This window comes from Vanessa cardui, chromosome 11, assembly GCF_905220365.1.
Source record: "Vanessa cardui chromosome 11, ilVanCard2.1, whole genome shotgun sequence".
Lineage (NCBI taxonomy): Eukaryota > Metazoa > Arthropoda > Insecta > Lepidoptera > Nymphalidae > Vanessa > Vanessa cardui.
In genome coordinates, this window is record NC_061133.1 from 2,811,200 (window position 1) to 2,829,805 (window position 18,606).

Genomic DNA, 18,606 nt, shown 5'->3' on the forward strand with positions numbered 1-18,606 from the left:
TTATTTGGCAGTAGAATAACTAATAAGTGGGTGGTACCTACCCAGACGGGCTTGCACAAAGCGCTACCACCAAGTTTGACAAAGATCAGTTTATAATACAAGCGGTACAATACATATGTTCAAAAGCGGCTCAACACCAGTTACTGTTTCAAATACCAAATTGATTTTGATATATCGTGCTCGCCGGTAAAGAAATCATCGTGAGATAACCTGCTTAGATTTGAAAAAAACTTAGACAGACTGACATGTGCTAATCTGCAGCAGTTGAATATTTTACAGTCAACTCAAAACACTCGTATAATTAATTCATCTTCGTTAATAACATTGTCAATTTTTTTTAAAAGTAATTATTCATAAACATTCCTTAGTACAAAGTTATATGTTTGTATTTAACTACTGACTTAATAATATTTAATGTAAGAGATATAGTATCCAGAGTTTGTAACATAATAACAATGTTATAAATGTACCAATACTTAAGCTTAAAGTTAAATTCTTTGTGCAAAATATAGCCGTTTAAAAAAGTTATAATTTATGTTTAAATTATTGATACGACTTGCCTCGCAGGCCGGCACGACCGTGGCTTGCGACACGCGTCGTGTCCCGAACGCTACCGGGTTCGGTATCCGGGCCGTGCGTTTGTCATTGTTCGCTTTAATTGTTCCCCGGCTATCTTTCCTTTCACTGCGCTCATAAACGTTGGAAAAAGTTCGCCTTAATATTTGCCCAGATTAAGAGATTAAAATGTGCATGAATCATATTAATTTGAATTTGTTATGCATCACAATGTAAATTACAAATTTTTTCGATAAATGTGATTCATCGTATGTTCTAATTTTTTTTATGGTATAGGTTGGTGGACTAGCTTATGGGCCACCTGATGGTAAGTGGTCGCCAATACCGATAGGCAATGAAGCTGTAAGAAATATTACTTATTCCTTACATCGTCAATGAGCCACCAATCTTGGGAACTAATATGTTATGTCTCTTGTGCCTGTAGTTACACTGGCTCACTCACCCTTCTAACCAGACGGGATTGCACAAATTGGTGGTAGGGACCACCAAGAAAGTTCTTATTAATTCAATGTTTTTGTTTTTAATTAAAACGATTTAATACCAAATCTCACAGCCTCCATTGATGGCTCGCTTCGCGTTCAAAATCGCGATTTGCAATTCCACGTAGGAATGTCACTAGCATTCTTGCCGACATTCCAATACCGATTGAAATGATGGCAATCATAACCAATGATACGTACTAAATTCTTATTTCGATTAATAAAAATCGAGGTCGATAGTCGCCCGTAATATAAGTAAATATAAAATTTACTTCAAAACGCGAGTTTTATGTATATAGGCTTCGCAGTATTAGGAAATACAAAAGAACTTCTCCACATATACTTACATATATGGATTAATATCTAAATGATTAGTGTATCATAACATATATGGTATCAGGTTTTTAAGATATTGATGTAAAATACCTGTGGATAACAATGGGAATATTCTTATATACAAAAACTAAACTATCAAATTCTATCTTGTTATGTTTAGACGGATACTAAAAATCTTTTGTTACACAAGGAATACAGCAATGAAGTAACGACCGTGGAAAGATTTATCGATACAGCAGACAAAGCCGCGGGCGGTCGTTAGTAAAAACATAAAACTTATCGATTTTAAGAGCGGCACAGTTATATAATTCGCTATAGAAATGTGACTCAACAAATCGATATTCAGGTTTACAAATGTAACCCTAATGCAGTTATCTAATATCGATTACAGCCTCCCACGCGGTCTGTCACACATCAAAGTGAAACGGCCGGTGTTTTACATAAACATGTTTACGTGTTGTTAAACATTTAAACAACACTCGATTATGGACCAGGCATGATATATCGATGTTATTTCGTTATGATTGTCTCTAATTTTACATCGGTTTTGTTCTTAGGTTTTCTCTTCTGAGAGTTGAAGGTTGCTATCGATATTATACATTTTCGATCGACTTATCGTTATTTATTTATCGACTAACCTCGTATTAGATAGTTTCCAATATTTTCCTTTCGTATACCATATTACATTTTATAGTTATACTAACACAATTATATTCCTACTTAACTAATTTTAAATACAAAATTTCCTCTTATATATCATTTCAGAACACGTAAAAACACCGAAACATATTATAAGATTTGATTTTTCTAATTATTAAACATAATGCACCTACGTCACCTAAAGGCTAATAACTGCTTTTATACATGCGCTATGGGTTTTACTAAAATACTTCTCACTTTCGACGCAGTAATGATATATTAATTGAACGATTACAGGGTATGTACAGATAGACTGGAGAAAATAAATATCTAGATGTAAAAATAACTATCAACTCATTTCAATATGTATGTATAATTATGATAAATATATACAATTATTTCCATTCTTTCAGTATTATTAATGATACACTAGAAATGAATAAACTCCGTATGTTTTTGTTTTTATTATTTCATATTATCTATTGTATTAGTACGTCATACCTAATTCTTAGTATAAATCTTTGATATATTAAAAAGAATAAAAGTTTCTAACATACATGCAGTAAATACGACCCCAACATTTATTTAAGAGATTCTTATTTACATTATTTATAAGAAATGTAACGCCGATTCATTTTACAATAAAATCAATTACTTTATTCAATTACGGCCTAACAAAGTTACTATGCCTATAAATGTGACGTAACCCTGTCTACCTAAATTAAACCTATTTTGTGTTATCAAGTATCACCATACAGCCTCAATGTTTACTTCTTTCTTATGATGTAACATAAAAATTAAGTATACAGCTTTAATTCCGCCCAATATAATAATAACTTAAAATTAGACACGATAATAGTGCTTCAATATATTTTATCAATACAAATGTGGCAACGGTAAAAAGTGCTATAATTTAATTTGTATTAAAAAAATTGTAATAAATGATTATCTAATGATATTAGGTTGTCACACACTTATCGGTATGCGTTGTTCATCCTCCGGAAACGGATCGCCCGGACCGGTCTGTCGAGAGTGAAAGCGCACGCGCCGCACGAATTGTGGCGAAAATGATCGACCGACTGTCATGTATTATTTGATGGTGTTTGTAAATAAAAGGACGATGGTTTGAATGTATGTTATCTAATGAAAATATGATCTACACTAGCTGTGCCCGCGACCTTATACGAGTTTGAATTTAACAAAGAAAAATGTTATTGTAGCCTAAGTTACTCCTTATTATATCAGTTATCTGCCAGTGAAAATCCTGTCAAAATCGGTCCAGACGTTCCAGAGATTAGCCGGAAAAATATTATTTTGGTATGTGTACTGTGTATTGAGTAAAAAAGGGCTATGTTAATATTACAAAAAGACACTCCAATTTTTACACATATTATTTATAGCTTCAAATAAAAATTCGATTGTAAGAATATCGTAATGATGAGATACTTATTTCGTTTCGTGTTTATCATTAATGGCACGAAAATTAATTTTTAAAGTACATCTTAATGATAATCACTTGAAATTTATTCTTTAATAATGCAAAAAATAATTGCAGACACAAGTAACTGTTATAATGCATTACTATTTTATATACAGACACTTTTACGCAATAATTAAATGCAAACACATACAAGTGTTGTGTAAGAAAAAAAATGATTTCATTATTCTTTTCGAAAAGCATTGCAATAGAAAGTCGGTGATGTCATAAAGTAATTTATAAGATCAAATATTTTTTTTAAATATGATAATGTATGCAAGACTAAGCCGGAATTAATTGAAGTGTTATAAAACCAAAACAAGTTTAATTGGTTTTAAGTATTATAAAAGCGTTATAAAGCCTTAAATTCCTCGTTTCGTTAATTTACCTGTTCGAAATAAATTTTATCTTGAATTTTTCCTTTTAAAATTTAAAAAATCAATTATCACTAAACGCGTTTCTGTTCTTTGTGGCCCAAACGTGTGGATTTCTAATTATTACAAGTCAAATATAGCGGACGAAAAAAGGTTCATTTTCATAATTGGTAATATGTCGAATAAAATTGTTTGAATTTGACCTACTCTTCCATATCATTGCGTTTCATTTTAATAATTTAATTACATATAAAATATTTCTGATTAATTCAAAAATATGTCAAATTTCTATGGGTAGAGCTAACGAATATCAATTGTATGTAGTTTTTTTATTCCCTTGTCTGATATTCACTAATTTAAAAACCAATGTCCTGATAATATGTGTAATACGTTCAATACCGTCTCTTTGAACATTCCATACAAATATTGGCTTCAATATAGACATATTAAGTATTCAATATAGAATATTATTTATTCAATATAGCCAATATTTTTGAAAACCAAAAATGAAAAATATATTTTATTTAACTATTATTAACATTTTTAATCGAAATTTTATTTAATACGATTAATAAAAACACCGTTTCTTAGTGTATATTCTATCGAAAGTACTCCTTTTTAAAAAGCTTATTAATTACATTTTTTTCAATACTACAAAATGTTTTTATATTTGTCCCGAATGCCAAATATTTCATTTGATATTTGTATGAAACGTCACCTTCTAATAGGTAGGGTGATACGAATTCTTTAATTTAAAAAATAATGAGGTTATTTAGCACCTGCCAAACGAGGCTTAATAGTATCGCTAGCGTTAAAAACAATGTTAAAATATATGTATTTACAAACGTTTTGAAACTTATATTTTTGACTTTTAACTACACATACACAAATAAATCTAACCGACATTTAAACATGACCATGTAATTGCATACACACGATTTAAATATCTCGTTTTGAACATTCAGTATGCACCGTCGTACAGGTATGTCAAATTAAAAAACAATAAAGATTAAGATTGATGTCTGAATAAAACAATCGAGGTGAACTTTTGAGACGTCTGATTTATCATAAGAATCTTCATATTCATTATTATTGTTTCATACTCCGCTACCCGATATGGTATCGAGTACCGACTCCCGACAGAGAAATTGTCTTGAGTAGTGTGTCCATTGAAAGAGATATATCTGTGACGTCTTTAATTCATTCCATCGCAATAGTGGACAAATTTTGATATGAATCACTAAGAATTTCTTTAGGCCTTATAAGTTACTAGAAGTGCCCGCAAGTTAATGTAAGCTTAAAATTAACGAAAAAATAATGTTGCAGCCTAAGTTATCCCTTATTATATCAGTCAAACAGAAAATAATTGTAAAAATATATTTTGTGATATTCAGCGTGTATGCATTTAGTAAAAAGCGATTATTTTAATGTTAAAAACAGACAGACGTGTGGTTATATTTGTGTCTCTATAAAGATCAATATACTCGAAATTACTTTAAAAATAATAATTTTTTATAATCTACTTGTGAGTACCAACTGAAATATTAATTATGTCAATTTAGTACTTTTTCACTATCACTCATCACTAATACAAGATATAATAAAAAGTTACTGATCTAAGATGACTTAGTGGTTTAAGCATGTGAATCTTAAACGAACATTATGAAGTTCACTTTACACAACAAACAAGAATAAGTATCACAGATTTCTTTATACAATTTTGTTTGCAACCAATTTCGTGATCAGCTCTGAAGGAATCCTATAAAGGATTCGTAAGGCAACTTGTATTTGTCAGTTGAAGATTTGTCACATGTATGTTTTAACGGCCCACATTAGAACAACGTGGTGGAAAAAGATCTAATTTTTCTTAGGTAGAAGTGGTCTTTGGCCATCATACGAGTGAGACATTTACACGCTGTTATTTTACTTTTTACTTAAGATTTTTAAAATATTTCACCTTAATATAAATATTTATTTAAATCCGTAAAATAAATCGTGACACCATGATTTCCCCCGAGACTACGAGCGCAGTAAAGACTCGTTAAATTCAAGATACGATCGAAATTAAGCAACATAAATTACACGATATTATCCTTTGAAATAACATTAAATGAAATGATATATTTAAAATTGCGATATTTTTGCATTAAGTGTAAGCAGTTGGGTTAATAAAATGGAATACCGTGATACTTAGCTGATATGGGAGAAATCACATACCTGTCAAATAACGAAGATATGATTTCAACATTCTATGCTGGTCTTTACGTGTGGGAGGTTTTAATTGTGGCCCTGTTCGCCCACGGCGCGTCCTGCTGATAAACCATCGCCTCTGACTCATTGACACTAACTGCTGTTTGTGACGTAGAAAGTGCAACCTTCTTCGGTAAAGATTGTTTATATCTACGATTGAATTATTTTTAATATATTACTGAAATAAATATGTCATGTACAATTTGCTTTCGAAAGTCGTTTCACACTAAACGTTAGTAAATTATCAGCTAGTTTTCGAGTTAAATACATTAATGTTAAGAAAAAAGTACAATTCCTTTTAACTTTTTTGCTACAGATTCACATTCAGCGACGATGTCGAGGAAGACACGTAAAACAATAAAATAAAACAAAGGCCGATCGATCATCGATTTCAAGCTTTACAAAATAAATGTAAAAATCTAGTAGTTTCTAGAAATCAAAAGGCACTGACACTAGAATATAAATGTAATATCGCGATTACGATAAGAGTTGTAGAAATAAATGAGATAAACGCAATACTCGTAACAATAATATTATAACAAATTTGTTATCGTTTATTGCCCATAACAACGATTTTGTACGTCAATCGTAAACTCACGAAGAAAAGCGAAAACTAACAAAAATTTTACGGTTAGTTAGTCTATTACATTACTTTCCATGTAACTTCCTCCTTTTGCGCTGCATAATACATTACTTTTCCTAACGAGGCTTCGTCCAACTTAGAAACAGTGTGTCGGTAACTTAAAAAATATATGAATCCTTTTTTAAATTGTGACTTTTTGGATACCACAAACCATATGGATTAGTCTTTGCTTGCTTATAAAATATAACAATTGAAATATAATATTATGACTGTTATATAGTAAATATATAAAGATTTTAGGCAACTGCTGTATTGATTAGCTATCATAGTACCTATATGGTTGATAGCGGTTTCGCAATTAGAGGGGGCAAATAAAGGTGCGTTTCTCTAGCTCACGCAATTTTCCTTTTTTTATAGTATAGGTTAGCGGACGAGCATATGGGCACCTGATGGAAAGTGGTCACCATCACCCATAAACAATGACGCTGTAAGAAATATTAACTATTCCTTACATCGTCAATTTGCCATGGGAACTAAGATGTTATGTCCCTTGTGCCTATAGTTACACCGGCTCAAACCGGAACACAACAATACTGAGCACTGTTATTTGGCGGTAGAATAACTGATGAGTGGATGGTACCTACGCAGACGGACTTGCACAAAATTTGATGTATGTATTTTATAATATACCTGATTTATGTAAGGAATATTTATTATATTTTTATGAAACAAAGTATATTTTATTATAGTTGTCGGGAACCCTAAGAGTCGTTCTTTAAGGTCGCTTCACGCTCTATTGGACTGGATAATACGCTTATCTATTATAATAGCCTTCGTTATATAAAAAGAAGAAATGTTACCTTTTTATATCAAGTGAAGTGGAATTCGAAAGGGGTGAAAATTGTCATCTCGGGTAAAATATTTATACATTTAAAAGTTCAAAGATGACGACGATGAAATATAAAAAGAATGAAGTTAATTATTACATTTTCAAGCAGGAGATGTAATTGTAATTAATTTATATATATAAATATATATTTATTCAAATATATTATTACTGATAAAGAGTGCCAACTCACTACTACTAGTTATACTTATTTAATTCAATTCTATAAATGACCATTTTCACCTATCGTGATGGTTTGAATCGCATTAATTTGGTATAAAAAAACCACCATTTTTATCCATTTTTAATAGTCTTGGTGAATTTAATTTTCCCTGGATTTATGTCTTACATAACGTTAAACTATTTCAATTGTTTTACTTACTATTTAATCGTACTGTATCGGTTTATTTTATTATATGTCGTTTTTAAAATATATTTATGAACAAAATATTATTAGTCGTTATCGTGCTGTTCAAAAACGAAAAAAAATAATCTTCCTTGATTCGGTTTTGTGATACGTTGAGATCGTTAAGAACATATTTTTAATATTATGTTGACGTTTCGCTCACAAGTTCCGTATTCGAACTTAAATAATAACTCAAACGAATCATATTTCTTATAATTTTTAACGTTACTTGATTTATTAATAGCGACCGCCAAGTTTAAAGATGTTTATCGTACAAGCCCTCAGACTTGACTTATTCATTGTTTAAAACAATTTATTCATGCAATAATATAATCGGGTGGACCTTGATCTTTTGCTCTACACTGATTTACATTTGTTTTCTTCAAGCTCATTTCACTTACCTTAAAATAAATGTGGGGGAGCAACGAACAATGGGATAAGAACCTGTGTTCGTGTCACTTGTCCGACTATTTTTCATGTTGAACAAGTAAGTTATTAAGGTATAGTGCCTAGAAGGCGCTTATTTTACTCGCCTAGTGGGAATAAAGTCCTAAGTGCATTCTGCACCGTACTAGATTCTATGCTCAGTTATCAGCCAGTACTTCCATTGTTTGTTGTGAATTGAAGGTATCCCTTTGTTGTAATTTATCATTCGATTGCGTGTTGCCTCTTTGCTTTCTGCTAGATGCATAATGATCTAGATTGTCTTTTGATATAGTGCTTCTATTTTAGTTTTAAAGGTCTTCGTTATTTGTATCTGATAAACAGACGATATTTGTTAAGATATTTACCACGACCATGCCAGCTCGAATTCTAGACACATTGATAGAGTATTTTAACTATCCTGTATATCGATAATAAAACGTCCAAAGGCGTCTGCGTCATGTATAAAAAAATAATCATAACGAACGGATAAACGTTGAGAGCATCGAAGACTTCTTATTATATATTTTTTTGTTTTAAAGTAAAGTAAAGTAAAGTTGCAATTGTATAATTGTATTATTATTATTATGAACAATCGTTAATGCACTTTTCAAGTTATTTTATTCAGCGTTTTAACTAGAAAGCGAAAGTGTTATACGGTTCACCCTCGTATTAAAACAAACTGCATCCTCTACCCTTCCCAATTATTTGCTATAAGGGCCTTTTGATTACTAGTATTATTAGGCCGCAAAAGGTCGCAATACTTGCTAGGTATACTCGTGGAAGCTCGCTATGATTAAAACTTTTATATATATATAATATGTATGTCGCAGATGCTATATATTGGTTTATCTGTCTTAAAAAAATAAAACTGTCATCCTTAGTACACTTAAGCGATTCATATATTACTTGCGTTTGCTGTGATGTCCCATCCATCTAATTACGTTCCTCCGTTATATAACTTAAATAACATACTCAACAAAAACACAATACATACAAAAAAGAAACCTAATTAAAATAAGCAGTTAATTGTCAATACTGCCCCAGTTTTATATATTTTCATATAATCAGGGTTGATTATATGAAAATAGTAATGCGAAACTTGGTTTAATAATATTATTTTTATAATTCCGTGGCGACTAATTGGAATGCCGATATAATCGCTTAATTAAACTCGTGATATGGTCTTGGCAATATTATTGTTATTGAATTAAATTTTAACATAAAAAAAATATATGACTGAAATATGTGCAAAGTAGATTGCAAATTCGATTTATAATTTGGTTAAGCTTAAAGAGAAAGTTGCAATATTTGGGTCACATAATGAGGAACACAGATATGCGCAATTGCAGTTTATTGTCTAAGGCTGTTGGTTAAGTAATACCATGAAAGTTAAAAAACCTTTATTAAAAAAGTTGATGAATCGATTGATGTTAAATATTTGTTAATGTTCAAATACTTTATAGTACAACAGAAACATAAAATACAGAACACAAAATATAAAATAAAATAAAAATAGAAATAATAAAAACGAAAACAAAAATATATTCAACTATTTATGTCAATTAATTACGTAAAATTATAAAATTCTGGTATCGTAAATGATTTATATGGGGTTTAATTAATTTATTAGCATAGTATTTAACATATCATGTACTAACGACTTTTTTTAAATAAGTATATTGTTTGGTAATCATCACATAGTGTAAAAAATATCGCAGCACATACATATATTAAATATAATTTACATACTTATATTATTCAATTGAATTATAAGAGTAACAACTGAGTAGTTTGCCGGTTTTTCTCGGTGAAATCTACATTCCATAACGATGATAACTCATGTAACGACTAACGATTGAACATATTAATGTAATTAAGAACAGTCCGGTTTACTGGTAGTATAAGAATTATGTTTCTTTTATGATATAGGCAGATGGCGATATCGATATGATGGTATGTGATCACCACAGCCCATAGATGTTGACGCTGTAAGAAATATTAACCATTAGCAACCATTTGTATCGCCAACGCGCCAACAACCTTACCGCCTAAGATGTTATGTCCCTTGTGCCTGTCGTTACACTAGCTCACTGATCCTTCAAACCGGAACACTACTAAGTATTGTATACTAAGTATTGCCGTTTGGCGATTTATTTTTTTCATTCATTCGTTGAAACCCCAAATGTAAGGCATTCAATTTTATAGCTTAACATTCCACATGGTCAAGTCGCAAAATGAAGCCAGTTACAATAATATATCAAAAAGTGACGCTGTTTTTGAACAGTCAACTAATATCAAAACACCTGATTGTCATTCTCCATTAGGCGTGATTACTTCAATACGTTGCGTAATATTAATTAATGAGTGAAAATATATATGGAATGTGCACACTATTTTGTCAAAAATCAACGTTGTGATTATGTAATTAAAGTTCACTTTCAATTAACAAATAAAATGCGATTCCTTCCAATCCGGATTTGCATTTTGGACTGTGATTTAATTAAATTATTAACAATATATTTTATTTTATTTGTTGCAGGTAAAAATGGAATTTTGTATGTATTCATTTTGATACGCTTTCGTCGTGTTTTTATTTGGTAATGTAGAAATTATTATTACTTTACACTGACTCGTTGGTCTAGTGGCGAACATGTATCAATCACAGATCTCAAGGCTTGCGTTTGATTATCGACTTCTTGTTAGATTTTCCAATACACAAATTCTCAGTAGCAGAAAGGAATAATATTAAAATATATAATTAATCTTTTTTATCTTTCTCCGTTTTTGACTTTACGGTATATATTTTTTACAACCTACTATAAAAAGCGACAAAAAAGCGACTTAGAACTTGTTACTTTTGAACGCACAAAAACTGACTCGACTCCTTTGGCAACCTTAAAAAATCTCCTCGTTCGTTCTTCACGATTTAATGATTTCAATTCTGACGTCACAGATTCAAGACTACGAAGACAGAAATATGTCATAGCTACAGATAATAATATTCCTCTTATATTTTAATTTAACGAATCCTTAACTGCTATTCTTGCTAATTAGTTGTCATGTATGAATAATAAAATCTCAGAAACTATAACATCTAATAACTTGAAATTTGGCAAGTAGGTTCCTTATAGGGTATACATATAACATACGCTAAGAACGGATCATAAGGAAACTAGTGGGTAACTTAGTTTTACCCCCTAACGAGGGTTAGAAGTTTTTTTTTTATTAATTTGCGTGGGTAAAGCCGCATTCTCAGCTAGAATTATTGTATACCAGAAGTGATTAGTGAAACTGATCGACCGACATATTAAAAAAAATATTTAATCAAAGTCATGACTTATACATTTTTCAAAATAAAAGCTAATAAATACCACTGTGTCCTATGATGTCAATATTCTTATGCTACGCTTAAATAATCGAAGTTTTATTGTGTTCTTAATTTAAACGTTTTCTGCGATACTGTTGCGTGTTCGTTTTCTTACAAGAGATTTATCGTCTTTGTGTAATAAGGTAACTGTGGTTACATGTTTATGTTTGTTCCTTGTGATAAAAGTATGTGCGTCACAAATTCTAGAAAAATCTTAAGACCTATACAAATTCCTCTATAATTTACTTATTAAGAATAAATAAGATGATAATATAGTTCGATATATGGGAAGTCAGTATTTGCTAAACTTGATATAAATACTAACATTTTGAACGCAAATAAAAAAAATGCACTTGCCATTCTTATCTCGCCGCGTCTGAACTACATCTGGCCTTGGAGTCCGTTTTCGGTTTAATGGTCTACGGGTATCATATTCATCTTCATTCAAAATGTCAGCCATTCAAACAGACGTAAATACATTGTAAATTCTGGGCATAATTCCCAACGTCCTGCTCATACTTTACGAGGTTTAATATTTGAAGACTTATGAAGATTGTATACAGCAATTCATACAATTTTCGTAATTGCACCCGACGGACGATTATTCAGATTTACGACGACAAAATCACGTTTGTAAAATTCCTATGTATATGTTTCGATCTAGGAAGTTGTGCTGATGAAGGCATATATTGGATACCTTATTTGGTCTCGTTAAATACATATTGCAATAATAGTTGTTTTAATTATAGGTGAGTGTAATTATTGATAACAGTGGCGTCTTTATCGCCTTTTATCTCGATAAAAAGACAATTTCATTCGATATATTTTGTACGTCAATTTAAAATAACTAATTTAAGACGAGGATGGAATTATCGAAGATCGGAATCCTTGATAGTTTCCTTGGAATTATTTACGAAACTTACCAACCATATAATAGACTTGAATCTTAATTTTGGTCACTTACTTTTTGCCAAAGATTTAAATTTTTGCTGTATCTTTACATAGAAATAAAAAATACATATTAATTAGATATAATTTATAATACGGTGATAGCCTATTTGCGACATAATTGTAACCACGGGGATTATATCGATTAAATTCAATTAATATGTTATTTTATAACTCACTCATTTGGAAAAAGTAACACACCATTGCGCAAATTTGTGTGTCATATCTAAGTCATAGAGAGTAAAAAATACGTAATTACTAATAATTATTTTAATCCGGTTTGATTTTACTTTGAATTTGAACGTAGATATGAACTATTTAACATAGTAGCCTAATAAATTAATAGCCGATGAATTTGTCGTTGAATAATTTATTTATTTATTTATTTATTTAATGCCACACTGTATACATATCATTACAGGATTGTGCCCCAATTCGATATTACAGCACTTTAAAAAAAACAAATTTAATACATCTAACCATGTTATAATAATATATATAATACTAAATTGTATATGATATATTCCAAGTAGCAACTATTGTGAGTTCACTCATACTGCAACAAAACAAATCAACTCTGTCAGCTATCGTATTGAACAATCGTAATCGTTTAACATAATAATGACATTTAATTAAAATTTAACGTTAACCTATAAAACCATATTGTGGCAACATACTTAATATTACCTAATATTAAAGCTTTAATATAATATCAATACACAATCTAGAGTAAAAACTTGATTTTTGCTAAAGTTTAATTTTTAAGTCCGCGCCAATTATATAGAAGAAAAAAAAAAATTTATCCATGATTACATGTTCACGCAAACTAAAATGCATACATACGACATAGTAACTTATGTGTATTGCCTATCTTTACGAAGCCTTATACAAACTTCATCCGAATAATACCATAAAAAGTTATGTATCTGTACTCACAATATAAATACAAAATTTCTTCTATCTAATTATCTGTATATCTGCTAATCTTTCACGGCCAAAACACCGGATTGAATATGTTGTAATTTGATTTGAAGAAAGTTTGAACTTCAAGCAACGACAATCCTTTATAACGCAAGTGAAGCCGCGGGCGCCAACTCGTTTTTTTAAATTTAAGAACTTAATATAGAATCAGTAAGTATAATCAAGCTAGTGAGCTTTGCTGTAGGTACCATGAAATCCCATATCAATAATGTTTCATATCAAAACATCGTACATTAACGTACATACTTTGCTAATGAAAATTGAAACATGCGTGTACATACAAGAGTCTGAGCACTTTAATTAAAAACTTACTCTGCTTTTGCATTTTATACAAAACGTATCCGCAGATTCCACGTGGAATACAAATATGTACGTAGTTATTAGAGGGCGGTTTATTTTCCAACATATTGAAGCGCAACTTATAAATCAATATTATTAGAAATTCCTTAGAAATGATAATTTGAAATTATAGTTCGAGATATGAGTTACCCTTATATGCATAAATAAAGTGACCATAAATTAATTGCTCAATCTACGAGTACCATTTTATAAGGTCACAGATGTAACCCGCATAGCTTCCGTGTTGGCTTCTCACTAACGAGAGTCTATGCAAATATCAATTAGCCGGTGAAATGTTTCCTCAATACACCAGCTACCTGCCCCGATACTCAGCTCTTGCTATTAATTGGTTGAATTATCGCAGTACGTGATATGCTATTTCCGTTGGATTGAATATACAAAGATAGTACTGCACGGTTTGGTTACACAATATTATGTGATCGCAGTCCCTAATCTAGAAACTATAAGAAAGTAGGGATAAGAATTTCACGAAATAGATTTGTCCATTTCGATTAACTATAAAAGTCCTACTTTTGAATCTTGCTCAAATCGCAGAAAGAATTTATACAGGAAGAAATGTACATGAAACAAACAACGTAGTTTTGAATTTTTCATAATTTATATTTCTGATTGTGACGCGTATATTATAAGCTTTGTTTTTAATTCGATTATTATTGACATGCAAATAATAAAGTAGCTGTAATTTTACATCATCGACTCTATTATTAAATATGACGAATATACATACGTAACTCTAAAGACTTCATTTCCACTACAAAAGGAAATAAAAATGTATAATCTCCTGTTGCGTCTGTAGCTAACATTGTGTTTAGTGATGATGTAAAGTGACTTTCATTACTAAGAAAGAAAATAGATATTGCAAATTTTATAACTATAGCCATTCCAAACTTAGAATTCATACGAAGTCTATAAATAAGATATTATAGAAGAATAATAGTATTCAGTTAGTAAATATCGTTAAAGGTATACGCGAAAGCAATACCGAAGTAAGATAGCACTACAGATACGTATGCAATAAATTATAGCAAAGCAACGAATCTTTTGCCTTAGAGAAATTTGTTCTCACTCGCACCAAGGTCCGAGGGTTCGATTCCCGCCGTGTACTTGTCGGCCGATACGTGCCCGCCGATAAATCGCTCGACACCTCTGATACTACAATGGGAAAGAGAAAGTCTTTTAAGGAAATATCGCCCGCTCGGACAGCCGATTGGCAAAAATGGGAAAATAATGTTGCCGCAAGGAATTGCGGACATTTACTTTCTTATAGTGAACTTTGATAAAAGTTCATTAGATCATTTCGAAAGTGGGATAAAAAATTAGTTTAACAGTTATAATAAGATAATTAATAATGTTGAGTTAGTTACAATAGAACAGTTTATATATATACTTCTAACGAATTGTTAATTTTATTGGTTTAATAAGAAGACAAAACAAAAGAGTTTCAATCGTCTAAGGTTTGATTAAATTATGTGAGTGAGTTTGTCGCTTCAGTTTGTAGACCACCTTTAATAGGTGCCTTCGAGAGCGAATCAAATCGTCAATCTGTTATCTCACTAAACATCTCATGTTTATCGTCATTAGCTTTAGCAGTTGATTTATCTTGCCGAACATGTTATATGTTCATCCTTATAAGTTTCCAAGCTGAATTTTGATTCCTTTGATTAGTAACTCAGTGAACATAAGACTATAGATTATTGACAATTTATATTAGAGCCACACAAACGTCTCACATCTAACGAAGAGATTGTTGACTTATTTTGCCATGCTGTCTGAAAAAAGAAATAAATCGAAATATAGATAGAGTTTTTCCTATTCACGGAAAATATTAGCTATCTATTTAATTTTTTTTTTACTATATAAATCATTTGGTGCGTTTTTATTATCTTTATTTGCAAAACAAAAAACAATATTTTGATTCGTATTATTATAACGGAGCCGTCTTAATCACAATCAATAACAACCTTACAATTTAACGAGCTACTGGCATTTTTTATATGACCAATAAAAAGCAAAACGCGATTCGTTCCTCGCCATTGCTAGAAAGAATACGCACAGTTGACTTGGTAGATGGGCGATAAACTCCATTGCATACCAGATTCGAGAAAACTGATACAATTAGACGGGAATTCAAAAGATCGGGTCATTTGGATGTGGTTATTAATCATTTATAACAAGTTACAATTTCAGAAGCGATCTTTTTTGCAAGAGATTTATTTTTTTATGTTAACATTCAAGCGCTTGAATAAAAATAGACGTTTTAAAAGTCTAAAACATTTTAATTCGTTTCTTTTGCTCGTTAAGTCTTCAGCCTTGACCTTTTATTTTTTGTTTGTTCTAGAATTTATCTTTTCTAAAGTGTTCGATTTAAAGCCTCTTAGGTATAAAGCTTGACCTATTTTTAACAGAACTCCAATTTTTTTTTCGTCCGTTCATCTTACAATTGATCAAACCTGGATATTATTTAACTATGCAAGAAATTACGTTATAATGTTGAGTACAAGATATTATTTACCGAATATATTTGTAACTTCTAAGAAACAGAGAAGATTGCTTTAATAAAATTGGATTAAAGATTTCATTGTATTACGAAATCGTGTTTTGTAGACTACTCTACGTTTTTACTGTTATTGTTTTATTACCGAATTCCAGTTCAACATCTGTGTTTAAGTGGTTTATAGTTTTATTATAATTACTAAGGCTAATTGCCTTTCAGTGATATAATGGGCAGTTAGCAGCTTCATCAGAAAAATATGCGATTTACATTCAGTCTGTCGTATTTGTTAAATAATTTTCGCGTGGTGGTAGAACTTTGTGCATACCCGTTTGGGTAGGTACCACCAAATCATCTTATACTCTAAGGCAAAACAGCATTATGTGGTATTGTTGTATTGCGGCTTGAAGGGTGAATACACCAGTATAATTACAGGCACAAATGTATTTTTTTTTTTTAATTAAAAAAAACGTCAATATTTTTAACTTCACACATTCCCAATTATTAGTGACCAGGAATAATATATTGTTATTAAATATAACTTAAAATTTAAGTTAATCACGGTGACGATTATGCAAATGAACGCAGTGCATATCGACAGTACCGTTGTTCCTACGTGGTCCTAACGCCTAGCGGCCGCCGTCATCCGCTATTAGCCTTCAGGATGTGGCACACTTTCATTCTACGACGGACAATCCCGTACTTCTGCTTATTATATTCTATACATATATTATCCAATTTAACTACCATTACTTTTTTATGACACTAAAAACTTTACGATCGATGATCGTCTCGCAAATTCATGGTTATTGGCTTTTTAAAAATTCTCATTTGCTAAACGAGTACTTCGGTTACGCCCTAATTGGTCTACGATTATAATCATTTCCATCTTCTCGCATCAGCATTCTCACGAGAATCCAAGACGCGAGACTATTACTATTTACGCTCGTACGTTAATTCAGTACCGTAAATGGCGTGAATAATTACTTTGGTAATTGAAAAAGTAGTCGGATTCCTTGGCTAAACGTGAGATGGTTTGAAGCTATGCAAGTCTATTCTCGATTTTTTCAATTTCAGTTTATAGTGCACTTCTGGGAGTCTGCAAATTGACGCGGGGGTACGAGGGGTTGTCGAGATGCGCCAGTGCGTCGGCGCTCTGCGAAACCGACCCGTCGGCCGTCCGTCAGTCTCGCTGTGCCGCGAGCGTGCAGCGGTCGTGGTAGAGGGGGCATATGTTTTGTCGCTCGCGTTTCTTATCGACTGTTATTCGCGGTTTTCTGTCGAGAGCGCACGTGTAGCCGGCATCGAACGTCACTATTATTTACGACGCTCATGCACCTGTGACAGAGCAAATATTTAGCGTGATGTGAAAGACCTTTATCGGTCTTAACGATTTGTGTTTTCAAATAATTCGAAACTTAAACGACATTGTGGTTTGTTTTATTTTGTGTTGTTATATCGAGAACGGTGCTTTTGGAATACAAACTCTACCTATGTTCTGATGTTAGAGAGCAAATTTCGGCGACAGCCAGATCGTAAGCATCTGTAGTTGGATGAACGCCAACACCGACGCAACTAAGGTGAGCGGAATCCTGAAATACTACAATCATTAATATCATTTTTTGCGAACTGCGAAAAAAAAAATGTAACTGTTCGCTTCGACCTTATCACTAGCTATATTTACAGTAATATCAGCTTATCGTTTCGTTCAGTTATTTCTGTTTACGTCGATCAGCTTTATCACGTATCATGAAAATATTCCATATTGGATTTCCTCTGAATTATATGTCGTTGTTTTTTCTGATATTATTTTTAAAACTGCGCATCAGTATAACATTTGAGACGTTTCCTTTTATAAATCATATTGTATTCTATTTTATGTTTTGTTGTTGTAACTGAATAAATGCTGTCAATTATTTAAGCCGACGATTAATATTGCATTAAATATAATTTCATTTATCATTCCCCAATTCATAAATTATTTAGTAAGAATAAACAGTAGCTCGTGTTTATAGTGAGATTTAAAG

The 18,606-nt window shown here is 31.4% G+C and overlaps 1 protein-coding gene across 10 annotated transcripts in view; it reads left to right on the plus strand.

Moving 5' to 3' along the window:
• LOC124533471 (rho GTPase-activating protein 21-B) overlaps positions 1–18,606 on the plus strand; it is a 318,636-nt gene that overhangs the window by 146,055 nt on the left and 153,975 nt on the right. Inside the window, exon 1 of one of the 10 annotated variants that reach the window (XM_047108774.1) lies at positions 17,764–18,159. The exons of the other annotated variants lie outside the window; for them this stretch is intronic. Coding sequence (XP_046964730.1) covers positions 18,133–18,159 — 27 coding nt within the window. The 5' untranslated portion in view covers positions 17,764–18,132. Of the gene's footprint in view, positions 1–17,763; positions 18,160–18,606 lie in introns of those variants that run through there. 10 annotated transcript variants of the gene reach the window in all.